Here is a 27,978-nt window from a genome sequence, read left to right as displayed (position 1 = left end):
TCAGCCAAATACACTTTATTTCTTTTCTCTCTCAGCTGAAAAGGCGCCTAGCACATTCATGGAGCTGCAAATGACCGTCTAGGGGCCTGCTGTGGAGACAGGGAGGGAAGGGGCACAGGACTAGCTCTGGGCCAGGGTCTGTGAACAGGGCGGGACCTCTGCCAGCATTTACCCAGTCCATTCCCACAGAGGGTCGCCAAAGAGAGAGCTAGAAACAGGGAAATGTAGATGGAATAGTTAGGGATGGGGCAACTTCTATGCAGGAGGAGGAGGGAGCCACAGGGAGAAGTAACAGCCATCAGGGCAGGAAGGAATGGGGGTGTGTGAAGAACAGAAATAAATATCCTGATAAGAGGGCAGGCTGGGTGCGAGGGGTGAGTAGTGATGATATTTCAAAGGATAATGAGGCAGCAATATCCTTGGATGGGGGCCAGCAGAGAAGGCAGGAAGGAGGCCGCTGGAGACAAGGCTGAGGGTGTGAGCTCCCCACAAGGCAGAGGAACAGTTCTCCTGTGCGGTCCAAGGTTTGCCCAGGGAACAGGGAGTAGCAGGCCTGGAGAGGAGCCAGACCTGGGTCAGTGGGAGACAGTGTCTTCAGGAGCTGTCAGATGCCTCTCTGATTTAGGCCAGCATACAGGTCCCGCTGGCCTTTCCGGATGGGCTAGGGGTGGAATAGAGAGGGGGTGGTCAGCAGGGTGGGAGGAGGTCACTCCTGAGAAAGAAGGGCCTCTGAAGAACCTTAGACCAGGGGTCAGGAGGCAGGCTCAACTGGTAAGAGATTTGATCTGCTCACCTCCTGTGAGCCTCAGTTTTCCCATCTCAAAAATGGGAAACTAAAGACTCAACTCTCGGACCTTTTCTCAGAATTAAATGAAGTCACTCGTGCGAAAGTGAACAGCACGCTCTTGACTGGTGCTCAATAAATATTTGTTGAGTTTGTCCAGGTGTGATATTCAAAATATCTAACAATTGGTAGTGCACATACACCGAGCAATCAGAACAATCCTGGTGGTTCTCTGCTATGCTAGGCAATAACTCTTCAGTTGCCCAATCTAGAGGTGGTCCAGTGGGGGAGGGGCTGTGATGTCTGGCAGTGTGTGTGCTGGGGATGGAGGATGGAGGAAGCTTGGGGCTATTCACCAGTGAAATATTTTCATGTTCCAACAACAGGTAGGTGCATGCCGGTGGAACATCAGTCATGAGTTTATCATGTTAGAGTCTGGGTGCACGGTATTCCCCATGGCTGTCGCTCAGCTAATGAATAAGCCAGAGAAATAGGGGCAGCACCTCACCCCTACCACCCGTGGTTGTGGAAGCCCTGCAGCCTTTGAGATGGCCCCGTCCTACCATGATGGATGCAGAGGCGGGCACATGGTGGGTTATCCTGGAGCCCTGAGGGAGGGGATTTCAAGTGTCTGATGGGCCAGTCCCACCTGTCCCCTTCTCTCCTAGAAAGACCCCTCACCCCACTTTATCCCTTGTTACCTCATAGTCTGGGTTGGGTACAGGTGGTGGCCTCTCCCTGTTTTGTCCTGCAGAGGAGGGAAGGGAAAAGGATTCATTGCCATGAGGAAACACCAATCTTGTGAGAACGAGACCCAGATCAAGGAGGGCGAACTCTCGTCTACTTCTTTTTTCTATTTCAGCTGCCCTTTCTCTTTGCTTTCTTTCATCCCATCTCTAATGACCCCACACTGTCCTTATCATTTGTGACCTCAGCTAAAGGTCCTTCCACTGTTTCCTTTCCCACAGGTTGGAGTCGGGAGGGCGAGGAAAAGGCAGGAACTAATGTCCCAAAGTCTCCACAAAGATTGAGGGGTGGAGTCTGATTACTCCAGAACACTGACAGGCACTTGAAGAAGCCCATCCTGGTAGTAAACGTTTTTGCATTTTTCAAGGGTGGAGAGGACAGGAGTGATTTGAAATGGGACACTCTGTGTCAAGATCTTGGCCATACTGTGAATGTTCTAGAGAAGCTGTCTCGACCTAGCCCTGGACTTGCCAGCCCATCCTGGCCTGGCCTGGGCATCCCCCCTTGGCGGGAATCTCCTCCATGGTCTTACCCCTGGGCCTGCCGCCAGCACCCACTCCTCTCGTCACAGGCGCGGTCCTGGCCTTTCTGCTCTTGCTGCAGTGATACACCAGCAGCAGCAAGCCCAAAGTGACACAGATGTCCACTACGATGATTGTGGCCACCACCCTCAGATCCGCCTCCATGCAGTTCTCACACACTGTGGGGTGGGGAGTGTGGAGAGAAGAAGAGAAATCACCCAGAAGGGAAGACACAGGACACTGGAGATGAGGAAGGCAAAAATGAAGGTCGTTCTGCCTTTAATACTCACATGCCTGCCATGGTCAGACACCCCCTGCCCCCTTTCAACACGTTTATAACAACAAGCAAACTGTGGTGTTCATGGGTAGAGGCTCTGCAGTCAGACAGTCCTGGGTTCAAGTCCCAGCCATGCTACTCACTAGCTGTGAAAGCTGTGGAATGTGTGTTCAACCCACAAAACCTCTGTTTCCTCATCTATAAAATGGGAGTAAGACAGCACTCAACCCATATGGTGGTTAAGAGGATTGTGTGAAAAGCCCTGACAAGTATTTGGTATAGTGCTTAAAACTTAATAAGCTCTCAATGATTGTTAGCTATCATTATTGCTTATTAATATGCCTTAGTTTATGACACTTTAGTAGAGTGGCTTTGAGTCCTTTCTGTAAATCCTGGAGAATTCCTCTCTGGATAAAGCATCAGATAAACTAATATTGGTGTCCCGTAATTCTGGACACGATATAATGCAAAGGACCCAATCTTGTCTCTTGGGACATTGTAGTTTTAGATCTAGAGCTGACTGAGGTTACCCAGACAGCCCCATATTGGTGTTTAATCTATATTTCAGAAAACACTGATGCTGTGCGGCCCCAGACAGTCCAGGACTGAGTGTCGCAGAAGCACAAAGATGCCAGGGGACTGTGAGTTGGGTTAGGGGAAATGTTGAGAATGCCCTTTTGAAATGGTCCTCCCTAAAGAGTCTAATAGTGCTTGCTCTGAAGATCTATATTACCTCTTGCTTTCAGGTAGAGCTTATGCTTCTTGTCCTTTGAGCAGGTATAATAACCGCTGTCCTCTATTTCTGAAAAATCCTTCAGTAACAGTGGCTTGTCAAAATGGGACACTGGTTTATCATCTTTTCTCCAAGTTATTTCCTCAGGTACAGTATCCTCAGGGCATGTCAGCTCTACATTCTTTCCAGAGATGGAGACTTTATATGCTGGGGAATTGGAGAAAAGAGAAGGGAAATTAAAGGGAGAACCCAGTAAGATTTAAGGCAAATTAGTAGCAGAAGAACCAACCAAGTGCAGAAAGTCCTCTGACATCCTAGATCTTAGATTTTCTTGTCAAAAGGGAACTCTGCTGGCTAGGGGGTATGAAAGAGGAGATATGTAGGAGAAGGGGCCCTAGAGAACGTTTTGAAGGTGACTTCAGAGTTTAGGCATGGACATGGGGACTTGGAAGGGGAGGAGGGAAGTAAAGAAAATTTATAGCAGTCCTTATTTGCAATGTTTCTAAAATGGGAGTTAGAAATATGAGGTTGGGAGGACCTCAGTTCTTGGGGTTAATCTCTCTCAATCAATTCCTTCTTCCCAACCACTGACTTGCATCATCAGATAGGGCAGATATAAAAGACTGATAAACTTACTTTTAATTGTTTGTGTTGGTGTAACTTCATCTGAAAATGAAAAAAGGAAGGAACGGTAAGAAAATAACCTTGGTTTAAGTTTAAATTGTAGGTGAAAAATTTCAAGTGGAACTAGATACTATCCCCAAGAATTCCCAAAGAGGGCCTGTTCTTTAGGGAGCTCCAAGTCTTGAAGGTGAGGTATGTCCTTGTCCTATGAGATATGCTCATAGACACAACTCAGATACATCAAACTGAGAATATACCAGCATGTGCTTCTAGATTTAGATCCACTAGAGCTCAGTCTTAAAATCCTGAAGCTGAAAAATTCCAGTCGTCTTCAAGCTTATTCTCTTGCATTAGCAAGAACCATATTCCAGATAGATATGAAAGGGTCTTCTCAGAGATAAAGACCTTTATATGTTTGAATCACTGATTCTTGGGCTTCCGTGTTTTTCATTATTCAGAAGTTCTTACTTATAACTAACAGAAACCCTCATAGTAGAGATCAAATATCTTTCTTCTTATTCCATGCCACTTTTCTGTTATTGCCCTTAAGTTATGTGAAGCACTATGCACATTTTAAGGAAATAGTTCTTCTAATAAAATGTGACTTTATTTTAAATTATATCTGAGTGCAATCAACTCTCAATTATTTTTGTTAGAACTATTGGTGTGGACAACTGAAATCCACTAGTATAATTTGGGGATCCAGCCAAATTCCCCACAGTAGGCAATTTTGCCCTGGGAAGTGGGCTGGGGAGCACCCTCATTTCCTGGAAAACTTGTGGCTGGGACACTGGGTGGCACTAGGCTATGCTTGAGCCTGTATATGACAGCTGGAAGGGTGGAGAGTGGTGCTCAGAGACAGCCCTCTCTCTGTTGGGGGTGTTTTGCTACAGTGTGCTGTTGGGGACAGAGCACTAGGCTGAGTCAGTAGCGCTGTGTTTGAATCCAAGATCTGCTTTAGGCTGTGTGACCAAGGGAAAATCATTTAACTTCTCAGAGCTTCAGTTTCTTCATCTGGGAAATGGAGATAAAACATCCACTTCAGAGGGTATTCGTGAGAATTAAATGGATTATGAATGTGAAAATGGATGGGGTGCATAACAGATGCTCAAGAAAAGTGTTAGTTACTTTCTTCCTTTCCTTCTGGGGGTCCTGCTAATGGAGACAGAACAGAGTTCTGCCCCAGTTGCTCAGTCAGCCCTCCAGCTGAGATCATAAGGAATGTAAACAAGTCATTCTCCAGGTGTATCTATCTGTTAATAATTGCGAGTTGAGTATAATGAAAATAGTCTATAATATTTTGATTTGGGAATCATTTTTCAGCACTGATATTTCTTAGAAATATTAAACTAGAAATCATAAATAAAATAATTTAGAAGTAAATAGAAGTTTCACTCTGATTGGTGTGTTTGTTTGGAAAAGCAATGTAAAGGAAATTGCTCACAACTCCTTTTGGCACAAATGCAGTAGCAGAGCTCAGACCAACACATTCTCATACAAGGGCCTAGATGTCTACGCTCACAAAAATTTTGTACACATTCATAACGATTAAAAAAATGAGCTTCAGCACCAGCTAAATCTGCATTTATATTTCTCTCTCTGATTGGACTATATATTCATTTTCTAAGCCTTGGTTTTCTTACCTGTAGAATAGGGATGTTAGGAGAGTTATATGAGGAAATTCAGGTAAAATATTAAGGGCAATACATAGAACACACATGCTCAATAAACTTTAATGCATATTAATTAGTCTGCATACTTCCCATATAATGATAGCTAAAATCCACCCCCTGCTTTCTATACGTCAGATAATGTTCTAAGTAAACGACTCATTCAGTCCTCATAACAACCTTATCAGCTAGGTATCATTATTATTTCCATTTTGCGGGTAATGATGCTATGGCACAGAGAAGTTAACTAAATTATTCAAAGACACTCAGCAAATAAGAAGTTGAGCCAGGATTCAGATATGACTGTCTAGATTCAGAGTTAGACTCTTAACCACACGCTACATGGCCTTCTCCTCTGCCTGAGATATTCTTCTTTAAAATATAAGCTCACCCTTTAAAATTCAGCTCAAGAGTCACCTCCTCTGGGGAGTGTTCCCCAACCATCCTCTGTAGAGTTGACCACTCTTCTCTTTATATTTTATTCTGTATCTACCCATAACATGCAAAAGACTATATTATCAATTATTTGTCTTTCAAATAAGACCATCAGCTTTTTTGGATTTTTTTTACGACATACCACCTGTCTTGAGGGATCTTAGCTCCCCAACCAGGGATTGAAAGTGGGCCCTCCGCAATGAAAGCGTGCAGTCCTAACCACTGGACTGCCAGGGAATTCCCAAGATCATCAGCTTCTCGAGGGGAAGGAACTAGTGATGCATTCACGTGTATGATCATTTATTCATTCAAAAAATATTCATTGAGCACCTACTATGTGCCAGGCACTGGGCCAGGTAAATAAGACGCCATCTCTGCTTTCAATGAATTCATGATTTACACAAAAACTTGTGGTGGCTCCAACACCCACATGTGTATTCTTTCCTGAATGGTTGCTCGGGGATACGCACCACGCTCAGCTATAATCAGACCTGACAGTTAGCAACAAACATAGGCACATATCATTGAAAGATAATTGTATTTTCCCTCTAATAGTTCTGGTTCTTAGTATTTATTACTATGATTGTCTTCTATGACCATTCTGTTCCACATTTGAAAGGAAGTCGTACAGAGTGAAAATCCTCTTACCAGTTTCTTCAAAATCTGAAAAGGAAATGATAAGAAACTATTAGCAATACTCCTATCAGCTACTAAGATCAGACCCTGCTGCCGTGGGTTAGGACTCTTCCCTCAACCTTTAGAAACAATGGATACGTTTTGTAGTGTATATATGTCCATGCCACTCTCTCACTTTGTCACAACTTACCCTTCCCCCTCCCCCATATCCTCAAGACCTTTCTCTAGTAGGTCTGTGTCTTTATTCCCATCTTACCCCTAGGTTCTTCATGACCTTTTTTTTTTTTTCTTAGATTCCATATATATGTGTTAGCTAGTGGGAAGCAGCAGCATAGCACAGGGAGATCAGCTAGGTTGTTTGTGACCACCTAGAGGGGTGGGATAGGGAGGGTGGGAGGGAGGGAGACGCAAGAGGGAGGAGATATGGGAACATATGTATATGTATAACTGATTCACCTTGTTATAAAGCAGAAACTAACACACCATTGTAAAGCAATTATACTCCAATAAAGATGTTAAAAAAAAAAAGATGGATATTCAAATTCCCCATGGCTGTATACGAAAAGCTGTTTAGGATCCTACATTAAACAACTGGTAACTAATTATAAAAAAGGGTTCTAAGTAATCATTTTGAATATAATATATATATTTGGTATATAAATATAAAAAATATATTTATGAAATCAGTACATTGTACGCCTTAAACTCACCCCATGTTATATGTCAACTATGTTCCAATAAAGCTGGGGAAAGAAGAAGATCTGTATTGGACATAAATTAAATGATAAACAAAATCAACCCTAAATGGCCAGTAACATGTGGAAGAGGTGAGTTATTCTGAAATATATCAGTGCTTTTGACATATCCCATCTGTCAATAATGTAACATTAACACATTCTCCATGATATATTAAAAAGAGTATCCAAAGGACACTACAAATTAGGCAGTGTAATGCAATGGAATGGAGACTGGCCCAGTGGCTGCCTTTAAACACAAAATTGGTTCACTCAATTTGGAGGAGCTGACTGAATAGAAAGCCTTCCAATATTGGGACATTCTTGACTCTCTGCAATGACTGAGAAAGTAAGTCCAGGGCAGGCACACTCATATGCATGTGCACACATGAACACATATGCACATACATTCAAAGTATTTGGACATGTAATTCTGAAAGTGCACTCAAATGCTGCCCCAGAGGCTTTTTCAGTGCATCTCCATGCAGGCATTCAAGCCACAAACCCTCTACAAAAATCTCCCATCAAATATGAAATGCAAACAAATGAAAACTGTTTGCACTTTTTTAGTTATCTCACTTTTTTTCTTTTGAATAGTTAAGACTCATTATTTCCTATGATCTCTGTTTCATTCCTCTTCTTGGCTAGAACTCTCTCTAGACTCATGAAGAAAAGGCAAAGGAGAAGACGACAGAAACCTCTTTTATTGGTATCTGTGGGAGCTCTGTGGGAGGTCTAGTGAAAACTCCACTCATAAATACAAAACACACTGGGCTGATTTCATAACAAGGAAAGAAAGCATATCTCACCTTCTTCTGCCCAAGCACCAACTAGAAAATAAATAAGAAAAAAAGAGTTAGTAAATGTTGTGAGTGCCTGAGATTCCAAGCAGAAAAAGTTCTATGGCCTAGTCTGCCCATTTCTGAAGATCAAAGGTCCTTTCCACCCACTGCTGGATCACAGTTATTCCTATACCCCAGATAAGTGACAAAGACTTCTGCGTACTGACCACGAGTTCCTGGTCAATTCGGGATGAAACAGAAGAAGAAAGCAGCTAGTGTTAAACATGAACACACAACACTTGGGAAACAGAAGTTAGAAAATGTTGAGGGTACATCTGGGGAGATTGGAGAAACAGCAAAAGAAGTTTGCAGCCCAGCCACAATTTTGAAAAGAAATCTCTGACTGTGGAAGAAAAACAAGCTCTGGGTTAGGTACAAAGACTGAGATTCTCGTTCCATCTCTGACTCCTGCTTGTCTGATGGTTCGGTTTTTCAATTTGTTTCCTACTTGAGAAAGAGATGGAAATATCTGAAACCAATTATTCATCAACTAGAGCCTGTGCATTGAAGAGTCCCATCATATTTCCACTGGACCCTCCAGGGTCCCCACATTTAGCAGTAATTTGGATTCTTTATAAAAATCAGTTTCCCTGACATTGCCTTAAAGTTTTTGTTTTTTTAAAAAAATTAATTAATTTTATTTTTGGCTGCATTGGGTCTTCGTTGCTGTGCGTGGGAGTGCTCTAGTTGTGGTGAGCGGGGGCTACCCTCCGTTGCGGTGGGTGGGCTTCTCATTGCAGTGCCTTCTCTTGTTGCGGAGCACGGGCTCTAGGTAAGAGGGCTTCAGTAGTTGTGGCACGCAGGCTCAGTAGTTGTGGCTCGCGGGCTCTAGAGTACAGGCTCAGTAGTTGTGGCACACGGCCTTAGTTGCTCCTCTGAATGTGGGATCCTCCCAGACCAGGGATCGAACCCATATCCCCTGCATTGGCAGGCGGATTCTTTTCTTTTATTTTTTTTGTGTGTTATGCGGGCTTCTCACTGTTGTGGCCTCTCCCGTTGCGGAGCACAGGCTCCGGACGCGCAGGCTCAGCGGCCATGGCTCACGGGCCCAGCCGCTCCACAGCATGTGGGATCTTCCCGGACCGGGGCACGAACCCGTGTCCCCTGCATCGGCAGGCGGACTCTCAACCACTGCGCCACCAGGGAAGCCCCTGTTTATTTATTTTTTTATCATAAATAAATAAGTTTGAGAGAAGGCAGCCAGTTTGAGAGAAGACTTAGCCAAGATGAAGCAGGAAGTAGAGAAGCCATGGCTGTAGCTCTGATGTGAGCCCCAGCTGTGATAGCATTTTCTAGGTCTCTGAAATAAAACCCTTGTGAGCTGTCTGGCCTCATGTCGTGCTGTCATTAAGAGCACAGGCCCGTAGGCAGTCCTGAATTCCCAGGTCAACTGCAGCACTTACTAACTGTGTGGTTCTAAACAAGTTATTGAGCTTCTTTGAGTATTAGTTTCTTCATCTGTAAAATAGGGGATCCATATAACGTTTACCTTCCAAGGTGGAGGTAAGGATTAAATTAGTAAACATGTGTAAAGACTTTTTTAACACGGTATCTGACACTCAATAAACGGCAACCTTTAAAAGAATCTTCTTTGTCTGTTTTGAGATATGGAAATGCTCTTGGTTATTTATCAATTTATATTCCACCTTGCTTCAAAAAGGACTAAAGTAATTGAAAGCTCTTGGTCAACTGAAGAAGACTGAAAATTATGAGGTGTTTCATTGTCTCAGATACTAAGCTTGCTGTATACCCTGTGCAGAGTTTGGGTTCAACTATCTAGTCTCCTCACAACAAAGAGTGAAGGTTAACTCTTCTAATCTCTTCTGTGTTAGTTCTTAAGGGCTCAGTTGTTCATTGACAGAATGAGCTTGTTCTCAGAGGCACAAAGACCGCCTTGCTTTCAGTAGATATGATCATCCCAACTGCTTTCCTTTGGCTGTTCTCTGAAAGGTCTCCTGGGCACACACTAGCCTCCAGCCCTGGTTCCCTACGCTAACATTGCACAAACACTTTATATTTTCTAGTAAATGAGGTTCCTTGGTACCACTGGGCAGCACCAGGTTAGGATGTGAGCCTTCCATGGTCTGGAGAAACACTCCCCTTTTCATTCCATCCTACTCACCTGATAAGAGGCAGAGTCCCAGAACTCTCCAGAGATTCCCCGACTGCATCCTTCCCTCACCAGACACTCACTCTACCTAAGATGGCGGAGGCCGGTTGGCTTATAATTTCTGAAAAAGAAGCCAGAGGACTTTTTCAAAACCCCTGATGGAGATGAGGACCCTGGGGCCATTGCTCCCAATGCTGGGATGAAGAAGGGGGCTTTGTAAGCGGGAGACTCACCATTTTCCGAAGCAGGCACCTAAGGCTGGGAGGGGAGGCGGGTTTCTGAACCCCACACAGGAAGTGTGGAGGCGCCTCTGGGCCTGCAGGGTTCTACGTCACTGGGAAACGTTCGAGGCAGAGGCAGCCACCTGGGTTGGCTGGGGAGAGTTGGGCCCCACGTCCTCCCGTTGGACGAGCGAGACCTGAAATTGCTGTGAAAAATGCCTCCAGTTTAGTTGTCTGGGCCTTGCACAATGCAACCCCCACGTCGGGGGCTCCCTTCTCAGAAACCCCTGGCCACCAAACAGGCTGTGACAGGAAGAGAGAGGAGCACAGAAGAGCTGCTTTCTTTATGGCGTATGTGGCATGGGGCAGCAAGACACAGCCATTTTATTAGCAAAACTGCTGGCTTGAAAAGACGTGACTTAAAGACATGGCTTAAAACCATGAGATGCCATTCTTTTTTGTCTATAATATTTGCAAAAATATTTAAAAACACAATATTCAATGTTGGAAAGGGTAAAGAGTGACAGTCTCAGAATCTGCTGATGCGAGTGCAAATGGTTTGAGTATATGCATCGATCAAATGCTTACCGGGTGCCAGGTACCGTGCTGAGGGCTTTACCAACAGATCTCACTTAATCCTCAAAACAACCCTCTAAGGTAGGTAGTATTTTCGTCCCCATTTTATACTTGAGTAAACTGAGGTTCAGACAGGTTATTTAATTTGTCACAGATTACAGAGCTGGAACCCTGGAAAACATTTTGGCGAAATTCATTGATTCAGTAAATATTTGATATCTACTATGCTGTAGTATGTGCCCGGGTGCTAGTAATACAGCAGTCACAAGATAGTCCTTGTGGAGGATGAAAGGAAATGTGGATATTAAACTGATTATTTCAGGAGATGGATGCTGAGAAAGAGGAAATACAGGGGCTGTGGGAGTGATAGAGGGGGGCCTAATATAGTCTGGGGGTAGAGAAATTCACCCTTCTCAGGGTGACATCTAAGCTGAAACCTGATGGAGGAATAGGGGTGACCCAGGTGCGGGGCGGGGCGGGAGAGCAAGTAAAGTATTCCAGACAAAGGGAGCATCATGTCTGGAGCCTGGAGATGAGGAAGAGAGGCATTCAAGAAACTGGAAGTCCAGAAAGGCAGGTAACAGAGTGAGAAGGAAGGTAAGAAATGGGACCAGAAATTCAGCAGGTTCCAGATGGGGAGGGATTTGCAAGCCTTGTTAAAGACTCCTAAGGATTATTTTAAGGGCAATGGGAAGTGATGGAAGGGTTTAAAACAGGAGGATGACAGCATCAAATTCTTTAAACGTTTAAAAATTTTTAAATGAAAAAATTAATTATGGAAGTAATACATGCACGTTACAAACAAAGAAGAGCACAGAAGGGTACATGCAACAGTCTCTCACCTCACCTCAACTCAGCCCTATCCCTCTCCCTGGAGAAAACCACTTTCAACTTTGTAAACTGTTTTTTTCCTGGTGGTTACCTTCTTATCTCTAAATGTGCGTTGTCATCATTCGGGTTCTCTGGGAAACAAACTTTGCAATGGAATTTGTGTGCAGGTGTCTCATGGAGGGAAGCACAGGAACAGCACCTGTCAGGGAAGGAAGCGGGATTGGCAGAGGGAGAAGGGGAATTACAACGAGAGCTCAGCCAATCCCAAGGGGAGTTCCCAGGCTAGGATTATAATAGGGAAGAACCTTATATTCTATTACAAGTTAATCACTAAAGTGATGTTACCTATAAGCTTAAATTATACATAATGGCCCATCTCTGGGAGCCCTGCCTCCGAGGTAATGAGTGTTAAGCTAAAATACCTTTGTTTAGCTCACAGGGAGCATCCTGACCAGGCCCACCTGTGAATGACTGCAGGAAGGAAGAAATTAATACAACCCCTCTGGAGTCTGGCTGGAGCCAGGACTTTATACCTTCCCTTTTCAGTATAAAAGAAGCCTGAATTCTGAATCTGGGCAGATGGTTCTTTGGAACACTAGTCCACCATCTTTTCCATCTGCTGGCTTTTCGAATAAAGTGGCCGTTCCTTTCCCCAATAACTCTTCTCTCTATTTATTGGTCTGTAGTGCAGCAAGCAGTATGAGCTTGGACTCGATAACAGGATGACCGGTCAGAGTGGCCTGAGTTGAGGCCACAGGTATATCATTTAGTTTTGCTTATGAGCTGGTTCCAGAGAGGTGTGAACTTGGGTGTTACAGCGGCTTCCACTGAGAACGATGTCTGTGAAAGGGCTCAGCTGTGGGCTTTCAGAGGATACCCTCCCAGCAGCCAGGGGAGTAAGCAGTCCTCAAAGGGGAACCTGGGCAGTACCCATGCAGTTCACCCCTTGCACTGCTCAGATCCACTTGCTGTATAAAAATTTCACGCCATTTAAATTTTTATTTTATTTTTATTTTTTTCGGTACGCGGGCCTCTCACTGTGGTGGCCTCTCCCGTTGCGGAGCACAGGCTCCGACGCGCAGGCCCAGCGGCCATGGCTCACAGGCCCAGCCGTTCTGCGGCGTGTGGGATCTTCCTGGACCGGGGCACGAACCCGTGTCCCCTGCATCGGCAGGCGGACCCTCAACCACTGCGCCACCAGGGAAGCCCATCACGCCATTTTTAAAACAGCCTTTTCAGGGTTCTGGTTGATCTCTTTTCCTGGAGAAGCTTGTGAAAGGAAAATTACAGTCCCACTACACAGCTCTTCTGGGGGTCCCATCTAATAGTCATCATCTCCCTCCTTTATTACTCTTCTAGATTGCTCCCGGCCTCAGCAAGCCCTTCTGCTGAACTAAGAGAAGACATAGCTTGGGGAGCCTGAGCTCCTGGTCGGCATGGCCTTCTCAGGCCATGAACCCTTGGGTTCTATATGTATTCTCCCTGCCCCCTGCAACCCTGACTCCTCCTGATGATAAGGAGAGATTCATCCTGCTGGGAGAGCGAATTGTTTTTTTGCCTACTGGTCTCTTGGCAGGGGAGACAGCAGGTGTAGCTTAGTTTAATAGGACTCGTAGTGTGTACTATGGTGGAAGCATTCTGCCTCTGGAAACCATGGCCTCTAGAAACTCAGTCTAGAGTTACAGGGACAGGAAACACAGATTTCCTAAATGCTTCACTGGGTAATGGTAAATATGGATGCTCTTACTTCCAGCCCTTGCTTCCTGAATGCATATACTCTATGTCTTGGGGATGCAGTATCATATGATAGTCACTGATTTAAGATGTATGTCACATCCTGAAGGATAGTGCCCCAGGCTGCAGGGTGTCATCTTTAAGTTGATGCCTTAGATATGTCTTCAAAAGGCTATTCCATTGGTCCATTGGCTGGCAGCTTTAGGACGGTGTGGTATATGATAGGCCCAGTCGATCCCATTGTCGTACGTCTATATACCTTTGTTATAAAGTGGGTCCCATGGTCTGTTGTGATGCTATGCAAGGTCCAGTGCTTATGGATCAGACAGTATGTGAAATCTTGGATAGTAGGTCTAGCTGAGGCCTTACAGGCAAGAAAGTCAAACCCGTACCGTTCATTTGATAGAATTGAATATCTATCAATTCCTATCAAATGAATTGAGTCCTTTCCAGGTTTGGTTTGGAAGGGTCCAATGTAATCATCTTGGCAGGAAGTGGCTGGTTGGTTTCCCCCAAGGATGGTCCCAAATTGCAGGCTCAGCACTGAACTCTGTTTCGGGAGCAGCAGTAGCTAGATCAGCCTTGGTGAGTGGAAGCTCACACTACTGTACCCAGGTATAGCCTCCATCACTGCCACCAATAGTTACTACATTCATAAGTCCATTGTCCCTGTGTTGGGATGGCTGAGGACAGAGGCTAGTTGACATTAGCTGGCCAAGTCATTTTCTTCTACTTTGTGCTGTAGTGCCTCTTCCATGATAGATGTTCTCTGGTGGGTGTTAACTCGTGACACAAAGACCTACTCACTTTATAATCATGCACATTGGTCCATACACATGCCTCTTCTCCATACTTTCTTGTTCCCAATCTTCTAATCTTATTTAAAACCCCTGATCAATAAATTAAGCCATCCACCACTGTGCATGAATCTCTATATATTCAAACATCCATAAAGTGGATGACCAGGTACGATGCCAGAAGCTCCGCCGTTTGGGAGAATCTCCCCTCACTACTGGCTTTCAAGGCTACTTTTTAAAATTTTATTTTAATTTTTTGGCTGCGTTGGGTCTTCGTTGCTGTGCACGGGCTTTTCTCTAGTTGCGGTGAGTGGGGGCTACTCTTCATTGAGATGCACGGGCTTCTCATTGCAATGGCTTCTCTTACTACAGAGCACGGGCTCTAGGCCTGCGGGCTTCAGTAATTGCAGTGTGTGGGCTCAGTAGTTGTGGCACACGGACTTAGTTGCTCCACGGCATGTGGGATCTACCCGGACCAGGGACTGAACTCGTGTCCCCTGCATTGGCAGGCAGATTCTTAACCACTGCACCACCAAGGAAGTCCTCAAGACCACTTCTGAGTGGCCTGCAGGGCTACAGCAGTCCATTTTGACTTGTATCCACATACTGAGCTGACATCTGTCAACAAAGATCAGGCTTTATTCTCCACTATCAGTGGTGGAGGACATAGGAGTATGGGCTAGGTACTCCTGGAGCTTGTATCCTCTGTAGCTACTCATGCCTGAACCAGACTGTATTCCTTACATATTATGATGGATTGTTGCTATATCCACCCAACTTTACAACTTGGTGGATCTGACAAGTGCTTAACTTATAATGGGCAGTTCTTTTTTTTTTTTTGCGGTACGCGGGCCTGTCACTGTTGTGGCCTCTCCCGTTGCGGAGCACAGCCTCCGGACGCGTAGGCTCAGCCGCCATGGCTCACGGGCCCAGCTGCTCCGCGGCATGTGGGATCTTCCCAGACTGGAGCACGAACCCGTGTCCCCTGCATCGGCAGGCGGACTCTCAACCACTGCGCCACCAGGGAAGCCCTATAATGAGCAGTTCTGATTTAATGGCCAATTGATGTCCCATAGTCAGTCACTCAGCTCTACCAGTGTGTCTGTTCTAGTAGCTTGCCTGGAGCTGTTTCTCCAATGGTATACAATTCTCTGCTGAAGATGGAATGGCCTTGCTCCAGAACCCTATGTGTCAACATTGTGATCCTCCTACTGGAACTTACCATAGGGACTTTCCTGGTGGTTCAGTGGTTAAGACTCCGAGCTTCCACAGCAGGGGGTGTGGGTTTGATCCTTGGTCAGGGAACTAAGATCCCACGTGCCATGCAACATGACCAAAAATAAATAAATTAAAAAAGAAAAGAACTTGCCATAAACTCCAAAAGGCAACTTTTCTCACCGCAGATATTTCTAATTACCATCAGGTGTGCCAAAATATGGCCCAGGTTGCAGAACTGCTTGCACTGCAACCTGGACTTGCTGCAGAGCCCTTTACTGCTCTGGGCTCCACCCAAACCTGGAAGAGTTCCAGGTCACATGGTAAATAATCAAGTGTGGAGTATGTTCCTCCAAAACATGAGGTGCTGTGTTTCCTTCTTAAAGTTAGGATCGGTGCAAGGTGTAATAACATGTCTTCTCCATTGGAAGGCATGGCCTGGCTGGCCCAAGACCCTGGACTCCTAAGAAGGCCACTTAGGTGGCAGTCCCCTGAATCTTCATAAGGTTTATCTCCCCTTCCCCAAAGCCTCAAAGTACTTGCCATTTCTTGCTTATTCGATTTGGCTAGCGTTGATGTTACTGATATAGTAGACTGCTATAATGTCCTCAAGAATGTCCAGATCATCCAGGTCCCTTCAGACTATGTTATGACAGAGAGTGGAAAAATTAACATAGCCCCAGGCAAGACCAGGAAAGTATATGTCTGTTATGTCTGTTTCCTGTTTTCCTCTAACAAAAGTATTACATTTGGCACAGCTGCTGCTGTTGGGGTTACTATTTGGTTTTCAGTAATTCACTCTCAGGTACAGTGATTCCTCATTTTTTGCAAAAGCCAAATTAGTGAATTAAATGGGGATATGATAGAATCATTGTTCCAGCATCCTTTAAGTCCTTCAGAGTGACACTAATCTCTACCATTCCCTTTATGGTGCCATATTATTTTTTATTTATAATCTTGGCTGGGAGTCATGGACAGTTTCAAGGGTTTCTGTTGGCTTTTCCTAATACAACAGCTCTTACAGGTTGAGGAAGCTAGGGGAGGGTTCTGCCACCTGCTATGTCCATAAATGTCCCTTGGGCCGTTTGAAAGTCATATGGGGTGTAGGATAATTTTTTGTTTTGCTGACCTATTCTGTGCATGGCCTTTAGCATCCCACACAAACAACACCACACCCCTTTAGAGAACAGTGCCATCTTATTTGAGAATTACTATTCAAGAGCTTTTCTCCATCCTGGGTTTATAGAACCCAGTCTCCAGTTCCCTCTCAAAATGAACAGAAGGAAGCAACAACTGACTAGGAAATCAGCAATATGGGCCCATAAATGCTTGGTATGAAATGTCTCTACTCCTCTGAACTTTGCCCTCACTCAACCTGCTCCACAGCCACTAGACCAGCCCAGAAGCCCACTCTGTTCACTGGGAGTCTATTAGGTATGTTCTCCCCTCTGGCTTCCCAAATGGTCCCCACCTCTCAGTTCCTAGCAAACTTGCAGTCCCCAAGCAGTGGAGTCTTTTTTTTTTTTTTTTTTTGAGGATCGATTAAAAAAAAAAATTGTGGTAAAATACACATAACAAAATTTACCATCTTAACCATTTTTAAGTATACAGTTGAGTAGTGTTAAATACATTTGTATTGTGTAGCCAATCCCCAGAAGTCTTTTCATCTTGCAAAACAGGAACTGTATATTCATTGAAAAACAACTCCCCATTTCCCCCTCCCTTCAGCCCCTGGCAACCATCATTCTATTTTCTGTCTCTATGAATTTGACTCTCTCATTTAAGTGGAATCATATGGTATTTGTCTTTTTGGAACTAGCTTATTTCATTAGCATAGTGTCCTCAAGATTCAGACTGAATAATATTTTATCCTATGTATATAGCATATTTTGTTTACTCATCTGCTGATGGACTCTTGGGTTGCTTTCACCTTTTGGCTACTATGAATAATGCTGCTATGAACATGGGTGTACACATATCTCTTCAAGACCCTTCAGTTCTTTTGTGTATATATCTGGAAGTAGAATTGCTGGATCATATGGTAATTCTATGTTTAATGTTTTGAAGAACTCGTACAGTATTTTCCACAGCAGCCGCACCATTTTAAAGTCCCACGAACAGTGCACAAGTTTCCGACTTATCCACATCTTTATCAACACTTTTCTGTTCTTTTGATAATAGTCATCCTAATGGGTGTGATGTGGTATCTCATTGTAGTTTTGATTTACATTTCCCTGATAATTAGTGATGTTGAGTGTCTTCTCATGTGCTTGTTGGCCCTTTTATATCTTATTGGGGGAAATGTCCATTCAAATCCTTTGCTCATTTTTTAATGGAGCTTTTTTTTTTTTTTTTTTTTTTTTTTTGCGGTACGCGGGCCTCTCACCGTCGTGGCCTCTCCCGCTGCGGAGCACAGGCTCCGGAAGCACAGGCCCAGCGGCCATGGCTCACGGGCCCAGCCGCTCCGCGGCGTGTGGGATCCTCCCGGACCAGGGCATGAACCCGTGTCCCCTGCATCGGCAGGCGGACTCTCAACCACTGCGCCACCAGGGAAGCCCGGGGCTTTTTTTTTTAAAGCTGTCATACTTTATATATTCTAGGTATTAACCCTTTATCAGATATACGATTTGCAAATATTTTCTCCCATTCCATAGGTCGCCTTTTCATGCTGGTGATTGTGAAACTTGATGCACAGCTTTAAATTTTGATGTAGTCCAGTTTATCTATTTTTTACTTTTATTACCTATGCTTTTGGTGTCATGCAGTGGCCCCATTTTATTGCCAGCCTAGAGAACCCTTCAGGCTGTGGAAGAGGAGGAGGAGGAGGATTGGATTAATCCTTTGAGTCACACTTAGCTATTGCAATGATGGTCTTTTTTGCCTCCATGCTTGGTCCCACCAATCCATTCTCCATAAGACAGTGAGAGTGAACTTAAAACACACCAAAGGGCTTCCCTGGTGGCGCAGTGGTTGAGAGTCCGCCTGCCTATGCTAGGGGACACGGGTTCGTGCCCCGGTCCGGAAAGATCCCACATGCCGTGAAGCGGCTGGGCCCGTGAGCCATGGCCGCTGAGCCTGTGTGTCTGGAGCCTGTGCTCCGCAAAGGGAGAGGCCACAACAGTGAGAGGCCCGCGTACAGCAAAAAAAAAAAAAACAAAAAAAACACACCAAAAATGTGACTTTGTCACTCTACTGCTTGAAGCTTAAAACACTCATGCGTCACCCTCAGGATGATTATAAAGCCCAGGGATGGTGGTGGGGGTGGGGAAGGAGTCTTGCCGCTGATTTTCTTTCCAGATTTATCTAGCCTTATATTCCTTCCTCCCCCTCTCCCACGCTTCTGCTATACTAAATTATTAGTAGATGGCTAACCGCTTCATGCTTTTTCTTTTTCTTACTTCTAAGAAACACTTGGTTTTTCTGCCTAGAAGGTTCACCCTCATCTATTCAACTCATACTAAGGCTTCAGGTTTTAACTAGATGTATCAGCTTCTGAGAAGCCTGCCCTAAACGCCAAACAAAAAGTTAGGTTAGGCAACACTCCTCCATACACTTGTTATAACTGCCATTTACTTGTCTTCCCCCACCTAGATCACCGTGTCCTGTAAAATATTGTTTCTCCGTCCAACACTTTGCTGAAGGAATACGTAGGTGGCTGTGGATAACAAAGGTCTTAGCTTTACTGAACCAAACTTGGGTCTACTCGCCCGTGCACAGTAAAGCCCATCTATTGACACTGGGTTGTGGTGCAGGAAAGTGCAGTGTTCATTGCACGGAGCCAAGCAAGGAATCCAGGCAGCTAGTGCTTAAAAGACCTCAACTCCCTGATGGCTTTCAGGGAAAGGTTTTAAAAGACAGGGTGAGGGAGGGAGATTGTGGGGTATGTGATAAGCTCGTGGATATTCTTCTGGTTGGTTGGTGGTGAGGTAAGCGGGAGTCAACATCATCAACATTTTGGTTTCAACCAGTCTGTGGTCTACGTGCTGTGGGTGGCATACGGTTAACTTCTTCCACCTGGTGGGGGTTTCAGTATCTGCAAAACAGCTCAAAGGACATGGCTCAGAATATCATCTATAGTCCTTGAGTAGGAACTAAAAGTCCTTGACTTTGTTTAATGGCTAAACTATTATTAGTTTGTCTTGCTTGACTATTTTCCTTTATCTCCTTTTTTGTTGAATTTTATTTTATTTATTTTGAATTTTATTTTATTTATTTTTTATACAGCAGGTTCTTATTAGTTATCTATTTTATACATATTAGTGTATATATGTCAATTCCAATCTCCCAATTCATCACACCACCACCACGCCCCTCCCCGCCTGCCACTTTCCCCACTTGGTGTCCATACGTTTGTTCTCTACATCTGTGTCTCTATTTCTGCCCTGCAAACTGGTTCATCTCTACCATTTTTCTAGGTTCCACATGTATGCATTAATATCCAATATTTGTTTTTTTCTTTCTGACTTACTTCACCCTGTATGACTGTCTCTAGATCCATCCACGTCTCTACAAATGACCCAATTCCATTCCTTTTTATGGCTAAGTAATATTCCATTGTATATATGTACCACATCTTCTTTATCCATGCGTCTGTCGATGGGCACTTAGGTTGCTTCCATGACCTGACTATTGTAAATAGTGCTGCAATGAACATTGGGGTGCATGTGTCTTTTTGAATTATGGTTTTCTCTGGGTATATGCCCGGTAGTGGGATTGCTGGGTCATATGGTAATTCTATTTTTAGTTTTTTAAGGAACCTCCATACTGTTCTCCATAGTGGCTGTATCAATTTACATTCCCACCAACAGTGCAAGAGGGTTCCCTTTTCTCCACACCCTCTCCAGCATTTGTTGTTTGTAGATTTTCTGATGATGCCCATTCTAACTGGTGTGAGGTGATACCTCATTGTAGTTTTAATTTGCATTTCTCTAATAATTAGTGATGTTGAGCATCTTTTCTTGGCCATCTGTATGTCCTCTTTGGAGAAACATCTATTTAGGTCTTCTGCCCGTTTTTTGATTGGGTTGTTTTTTTAATACTGAGCTGCATGAGCTGTTTATATATTTTGGAGATTAATCCTTTGTCTGTTGATTCATTTGCAAATATTTTCTCCCACTCTGAGGGTTGTCTTTTTGTCTTGTTTGCAGTTTCCTTTGCTTTGCAAAAGCTTATAAGTTTCATTAGGTCCCATTTGTTTATTTTTGTTTTTATTTCCATTTCTCTAGGAGGTGAATCAAAAAAAGTCTTGCTGGGCTTCCCTGGTGGTGCAGTGGTTGGGAGTCTGCCTGCCAATGTAGGAGACATGTGTTCGAGCCCTGATCTGGGAAGATCCCACGTGCCACGGAGCAACTAAGTCCATGTGCCACAGCGGCTGAGCCTGCGCTATAGAGCTGGCACTCCACAACAAGGGAGGCCACCGCAATGAGAAGCCAGTGCACCGCGGCAAAGAGTAGCCCTCACTCGCCTTAACTAGAGAAAAGCCCGGGTGCAGCAACAGAGACCCAGTGCAGCCAAAGATAAAAAATAAATAAATTAAAAAAGAAATCTTGCTGTGATTTATGTCAAAGACTCTTCTTCCTATGTTTTCCTCTAAGAGTTTTATAGTGTCTGGTCTTACATTTAGGTCTCTAATCCATTTTGAGTTTATTTTTGTGTATGGTGTTAGGGAGTGTTCTAATTTCATTCTTTTACATGTAGCTGTCCAGTTTTCCCAGCACCACTTATTGAAGAGACTGTCTTTTCTCCATTGTATATCCTTGCCTTGTTTGTCATAGATTAGTTGACCAGAGGTGTGTGGGTTTATCTCTGGGTTTTCTATCCTGTTCCATTGATCTGTATGTCTGTTTTTGTGCCAGTATCATATTGTCTTGATTCCTGTAGCTTTGTGGTATAGTCTGAAGTCAGAGAGTTTGATTCCTCCAGCTCCGTTTTTTTCCCTCAAGCCTGCTTTTGCTATTCAGAGTCTTTTGTGTCTCCATATAAATTTTAAGATTTTTTGTTCTAGTTCTGTGAAAACTGCCACTGGTAATTTGATAGGGATTGCATTCAATCTGTAGATTGCTTTGGGTAGTATAGTCATTTTCACAATGTTGATTCTTCCAATCCAAGAACATGGTATATCTCTCCATCTGTTTGTGTCATCTTTGATTTCTTTCATCAGTGTCTTATAGTTTTCTGAGTACAGGTCTTTTACCTCCTTAGGTAGGTTTATTCCTAGGTATTTTATTCTTTTTGTTGCAGTGGTAAATGGGATTGTTTCCTTAATTTCTCCTTCTGATCTTTTGTTGTTAGTGTGTAGAAATGCAAGAGATTTCTGTGCATTAGTTTTGTATCCTGCAACTTTACCAAATTCATTGATTAGCTCTAGTAGTTTTCTGGTGGCATCTTTAGGATTCTCTATGTATAGTATCATGTCATCTGCAAACAGTGACAGTTTTACTTCTTCTTTTCCAATTTGTATTCCTCTTATTTCTTTTTCTTCTCTGATTGCTGTGGTTAGGACTTCCAAAACTATGTTGAATAATAGTGGCGAGAGTGGACATCCTTGTCTTGTTCCTGATCTTAGAGGAAATGTTTTCAGGTTTTCACCATTGAGAATGATGTTTGCTGTGGGTTTGTCATATATGGCCTTTATTATGTTGAGGTAGGTTCCTTCTATGCCCACATTCTGGAGGGCTTTTATCATAAATGGATGTTGAATTTTGTCAAAAGCTTTTTCTGCCTCTATTGAGATAATCATATGGTTTTTATTCTTCAATTTTTTAATATGGTCTATCACATTGATTGATTTGTGTATATTGAAGAATTCTTGCATCCCTGGGATAAATCCCACTTGATCATGGTGTATGATCCTTTTAATGTGTTGTTGGATTCTGTTTGCTAGTATTTTGTTGAGGATTTTTGCATCTATATTCATCAGTGATATTGGTCTTTAATTTTCTTTTTTTGTAGTATCTTTGTCTGGTTTTGGTATCAGGGTGATGGTGGCCTCATAGAATGAGTTTGAGAGTGTTCCTTCCTCTGCCATTTTTTGGAAGAGTTTGAGAAGTATGGGTGTTAGCTCTTCTCAAAATGTTTGATAGAATTTACCTGTGAAGCCATCTGGTCCTGGACTTTTGTTTGTTGGAAGATTTTTAATCACAGTTTCAATTTCATTACTTGTGATTGGTCTGTTCATATTTTCTGTTTCTTCCTGGTTCAATCTTGGAAGGTTATACCTTGCTAAGAATTTGTCCATTTCTTCCAGGTTGTCCATTTTATTGGCATACAGTTGCTTGTAATAGTCTCTTATGATGCTTTGTATTTCTGTGGTGTCCATTGTAACTTCTCTTTTTTCATTTCTAATTTTACTGATTTGAGTCCTCTCCCTCTTTTTCTTGATGAGTCTGGCTAAAGGTTTATAAATTTTGTTTACCTTCTCAAAGAACCAACTTTTAGGTTTATTGATCTTTGCTATTGTTTTGTTTCTATTTCATTTATTTCTGCTCTGATCTTTATGATTTCTTTCCTTCTACTAACTTTTTTTTGTTTTTTTTTGTTTTTTTTGCGGTACGCGGGCCTCTCACTGTTGTGGCCTCTCCCGTTGAGGAGCACAGGCTCCGGACGCGCAGGCTCAGCGGCCATGGCTCACGGGCCGAGCCGCTCCGCGGCATGTGGGATCTTCCCGGACCGGGGCACGAACCCGTGTCCCCTGCATCGGCAGGCGGACTCTCAACCACTGCGCCACCAGGGAAGCCCTAACTTTTTTTTTTTTTAAAGGATCCTATCATTTATTTATTTTACTTTATTTATTTTTTTGCGGTACGTGGGCGTCTCACTGTTGTGGCCTCTCCCATTGCGCAGCACAGGCTCCGGACGCACAGGCTCAGCAGCCATGGCTCATGGGCCCAGCCGTTCCGCGGCATGTGGGATATTCCCGGACCGGGGCACAAACCCATGTCCCCTGCATCGGCAGGCAGACTCTCAACCACTGCGCCACTGGGGAAGCCCTCTCCTATTATTCTTAATCATTTGTTTATATTCTTTTGTTATGGTATTGTGAAAAATCATGTAATCTGCCAACAATTACAGCTTTAGTTCCTCTTTTTTTCTTCTGTAATCCTCTAATATGTTTTCCTTATTGTACTGCACTGGACAGGGCTCTGTATGATACAGCATGGAATAGAAGTGGGGACATTGGGTGTTCCTCTCAATTCTTAATTTGGAAATGAATCTGCTATTTCCCCATTTAGGATAATATTTGCTGAAGGATTTTAATAGTTATTATTTATCAGGTTAAAGAATTCCCTTCTAGTTCCGATTTACAAAGAATTTTTACCCTGAATAGGCATGGGATTTTATTCAATGCTTTTTCTGCTTCTATTGAGTTGCTCATGTAGTTTTTCTCTGAATCTGTTTATGTGGTAAATTACATTTGTAGATTTTCTAATATTAAACCATTGTTATATAACTGGTGTTGGGCTGCACCCTGCAGGCCTGAACACCTTGTAGTTGCCCAGTTAGTGACCAAAGAAAGAGCCTGGAGACAGGGACAGGGACAGAGTCATCAATGGTTTATTGGACAGGGGATCTTCCACAAAGTGTCCTGGAGCGACACCCCACTGTGTGTGGCAGATGGCCTGGAAAGACATAGTGGCTTTTGCTCTGGGGGGCGTGGTGGTGGGAATTGATGTCAGTTGGGCTCAGTTACCAGGGGCTAATTAAGCCTTATGATTAATTGGATAGTAATGTGAGTGAAGCAACGACTGGTTGAGCAGGAGATGTACAGAGAGCAAGAGAACAACCATCCTGAATGGCCTGACCATACAACTGGATAAATCCTGTTTGGTAGTGGTCCCTTCCATCCTCCCTCCCTCCGTATTTTCTTTCTTCCTTCCTTCCTTCCTTTCTTTCTTCCTTTCTCCCTCCTTCCTTTCTCCCTTCTTTCTTTCCTTCCTTCCTTCCTTCCTTCCTTCCTCCTTCCTTCCTTCCTTCCTTCCTTTCCTTCTTTCCTTCTTTCTTTCTAATTTTTCCCTCTATTTTCATTAGTGAAATAGGCTTGAAATTTCTTTGTTACAGTATCTTTGATTTTTGTATTGGTGTTATGCTGACCTCAATGAATGAGTTAAGTAGTATTTTACTTCTTCAATACTCTGGAAGAATTTAACTTTTTCTGGTATGGTAAGTCATTTGCCACTCATTCACTGGTTTTTTAGCTTCTAAACTTTTGTTCTATTTCCTATCTGCTGTTATGTTCACATTCTCCTTGTCTTTTACGGGTATATGCCATTTTAGTAGGGTTTCAGGAGTGAAAGGGGATAAATAACATGTGTGTGTGCAGTTTGTCATACCAAATCTGGTATCTCTATTTCCTTTCCCACTTATGTATATATCTGTAAAGTTGGACTAGCTGAGAGTTGATTGTATAAAGAGTACATTCAGATCTGAGCTTGCATATTTAACTTTAAATTATTCATTTTAATGGAAGAACTAAGAAGCCTATATAACATAAAACAGTACATAGTTAAAAAAATAATTTACCAATTCAGTAGCAATGAGCACCCCCAAAGCCCAGATAAGTAGGCCTCAAATACTATTTCCCATTAAAAGTAATCAAGGAGGGCTTCCCTGGTGGCGCAGTGGTTAAGAATCCACTTGCCAATGCAGGGGACACGGGTTCGAGTCCTGGCCCAGGAAGATCCCACATGACGTGGAGCAACTAAGCCTGTGTGCCACAACTACTGAACCTGCGCTCTAGAGCTCGCATGCCACAACTACTCGGCCCATGTGCCACAACTGCTGAAGCCCGCACGCCTAGAGCCTGTGCTCTGCAACAAGAGAAGCCACCACAATCAGAAGCCTGTGCACCGCAACGAAGAGTAGCCCCCGCTCGCTGCAACCAGAGAAAGCCCACGCACAGCAACAAAGACCCAATGCAGTCCAAAATAAAAGTAAAAAATAAATAAATTTATTTAAGAAAAAAAGTAATCAAGGATACCTGAAGAATTGTGGATGATTTCAGACCTGGGGCAAGAAGTAGACAAGATGAGGCTGCAACATCTTGTCACATGTGTCAAAAAGACTGTCATGTGAGAAATTACCTTGATGTTATGATGGCCTCTTTTTTTTTTTTTTTTGATGGCCTCTTAATATACTATATAACAAACAATCCCAGAGATCACAGAGCAGAATGGTTCACAGACAAAATTAATACCCTTGATTCATTTGGTTTATTAAATCAATTAAAAACATTTAGTGAGTAGCAATGGGAAAGAGATGTGGAAGGTTAATCCCTCTGGGATAGGGTATAAACCGGTGGAAGACCCACTGGGTGTGAATCCTGTCTACATAATGTTCATCAGCCCTACCTTTCTCTCTGCTGCAGGGACTGGGATTGTGGATGAACAGGGAGGCTCTGCAGATGATGGTGGCTGGATTGCCTCTTGCTCCCATCAAGGGGCTCAGGACACACTACCCCAAAAGATGGTACCTTGGCATATTGAATATTTTACGCTGAAGGACTTTGAGAAAACGGCAGCAGCAGGAAGCTCACTCTCACCTTCCCCCCTTGCCCTTCTACCCTGAAACATGTAGGTCATAAATCCTCATGTGATAGGTGCCCTACCTATGCCTGGAGGAAAAGAACATTCTTATCTCCAAAGACAGAGGAACTCGGAGAAGAATCTGTCCTTGTTAAATTTCCCCCAGTGTGGTACAATGACCTCATACTCCTCAAACTATTATTCCACCACAATGGTCCACTCTTCAGCAAACCCAGCATAAAATACTCAAGTGTGTTTCTCTGAGTCTTCATTTCCTTATGAAGTCTCCCATGTCCTGAAAAATTACATTAAATCAATGTGTAGGTTTTCCTCCTGTTAACCTTTCTTTGTCAGTTTAATTTTCAGACCCAGCCAGGGACCCTAAGAGGGTCAAGGAAGACTTTCCCCTCTCCTATACTCTGTTGTAGGAACACAAGGGCAACAATTCCAGGCTACAGCTGTAGCTTGTCAATTACTGTGATAGGCAGTTATGGGTTTTACCTGCGTATGTCAGGCAGAGTACAGAGTGCCACAATAGGTGTCACAAGCAAATGACTGATTTAAGATTTTACAAATATTGAGTGTGTCAGAAATATCTGGTGTTTTATGTGCCTCGTGTAGATTAGTATTCAACTACTTAGTCTGTCCATTGCTTCCTATATCAACAGATATCTGCTTTATTCATTAAGGCCTGCTCTACCTCACAAGCTACTCACTTCTACACTTAATTTCTTCTATCCTCTTTATTTGTTTCCTTCTCTTATTTTCCATAGCAGACCTGAATATTCTTTTTTCTTTTTTTTTGGCCGCACTGTGCAGCTTGCGGAAGCTTAGTTCCCGGGTCAGGGATTAAACCTGGGCTGGGCCCCGGCAGTGAGACAGTGAAAGCACCAAGTCCTAACCACTGGGCCACCAGGAAATTCCCAGACCTGAATATTCCTAAATAACATAGCAAACACACCTTACAAGGATTCAAGAGCCAATCTGAAGAGGCTCCCACCAGCTAATGATGGGATCATTTGAGAATCAATAAGTATAATATCTGTAATGTTTGCAATGCATCAAATATGTTTAATGCCATGAGTTTATAACGACACAACAAACAAACAAACACACAAAGAAAATCTTTAAATGGTAACAATTGGACGATACTAGTGAACCAGGTTGTTGTGTTCAAAACTAGTCTTTCCTGTATGAACTATCCCACTGGGTAACCATTTAGCAGATGAGGGAGTTTCTCTTCCTAGAAGTAGCCTAGCTAGTAAATGAAGCAGGAATGGTAGAATTAGAACATCATAGTTTATAATGCTTAATGAATGAATGAATGGTTCTAGGCACTGAGCATTGAAGACTGCTAACAGAACCAAAAAGATGACATTATGTACCTCTTGAAGGAAGAATACGATACCACATGTGAGGTAGTCTTACAAAAAATCAACTCTGATTCCGACTGAGGCTCAGTCAAGTCTACAGCATGACTCTCAGGTGTGGTCAATCATCACCTGACAACTTGTTAGAAATGCAAAATTTCAGGACTTGCCTCGGACCAGAAACAGAAACTCTTGAAAGTGGGGCCCCGCAATCTGTTTCAACAAACCATTCAGAAGAGACCCTGATGCCCACTAAAGATTGAGAACCATTGCTCTAAATCCAATTTATAGGAAATACAGAGGAACATATTACACGACATAATAATGTAGGCAAAAAGTCCAGACTGTGGAAATATCCAGAGACAAATGACTCAGTTTCTTTAAATGTAAATATCAAGGAAATGAAAAAGTGATGAAGAGGAAGCTATAGATTAAAAGAGACTTAGGAAACATATGGACCAATTGCAAATTTTGCACCTTATTTGGACCCTAATTCAAATACGTAAACTGTATCCTTTTGAATTATGGTTTTCTCAGGACACATGTACCCCAATGTGCACTGCAGCACTATTTATAATAGCCAAGACATGGAAACAACCTA

The 27,978-nt window shown here is 43.3% G+C and overlaps 1 protein-coding gene across 1 annotated transcript; it reads right to left on the bottom strand.

Annotated features, from left to right (window-relative positions):
- Nucleotides 1–19: 19 nt before the first annotated feature.
- CD3E (CD3 epsilon subunit of T-cell receptor complex) lies at nt 20–10,392 on the bottom strand. The gene is made up of 9 exons (XM_067747674.1): nt 10,347–10,392; nt 10,126–10,234; nt 7,971–7,991; nt 6,440–6,454; nt 3,699–3,728; nt 3,063–3,269; nt 2,064–2,231; nt 1,486–1,532; nt 20–661 (listed from the first exon to the last, which is right to left on the bottom strand). Exons 2-9 carry the CDS (start codon nt 10,172–10,174, stop codon nt 605–607), a joined length of 594 nt encoding a protein of 197 aa, XP_067603775.1. The 5' UTR covers nt 10,175–10,234; nt 10,347–10,392; the 3' UTR covers nt 20–604.
- Between the last annotated feature and the right edge of the window lie 17,586 nt (nt 10,393–27,978).

This window comes from Pseudorca crassidens, chromosome 9 (assembly GCF_039906515.1).
Source record: "Pseudorca crassidens isolate mPseCra1 chromosome 9, mPseCra1.hap1, whole genome shotgun sequence".
NCBI lineage: Eukaryota > Metazoa > Chordata > Mammalia > Artiodactyla > Delphinidae > Pseudorca > Pseudorca crassidens.
This window is presented reverse-complemented; position numbering and strand designations above follow the sequence as displayed.

What these genes read in the sequence shown, in the direction of transcription:
- CD3E (XM_067747674.1), bottom strand. Translation starts at nt 10,174, where the DNA reads ATGCAGTCGGGGAATCTCTGGAGAGTTCTGGGACTCTGCCTCTTATCA. An exon ending in GCTCTACCTGAAAGCAAGAG is followed by an intron (nt 2,232 to 3,062) that starts GTAATATAGATC and finishes CCCACCCCACAG; the next exon opens with TGTGTGAGAACTGCATGGAG. An exon ending in TACCCAACCCAGACTATGAG is followed by an intron (nt 662 to 1,485) that starts GTAACAAGGGAT and finishes TTCCACCCCTAG; the next exon opens with CCCATCCGGAAAGGCCAGCG.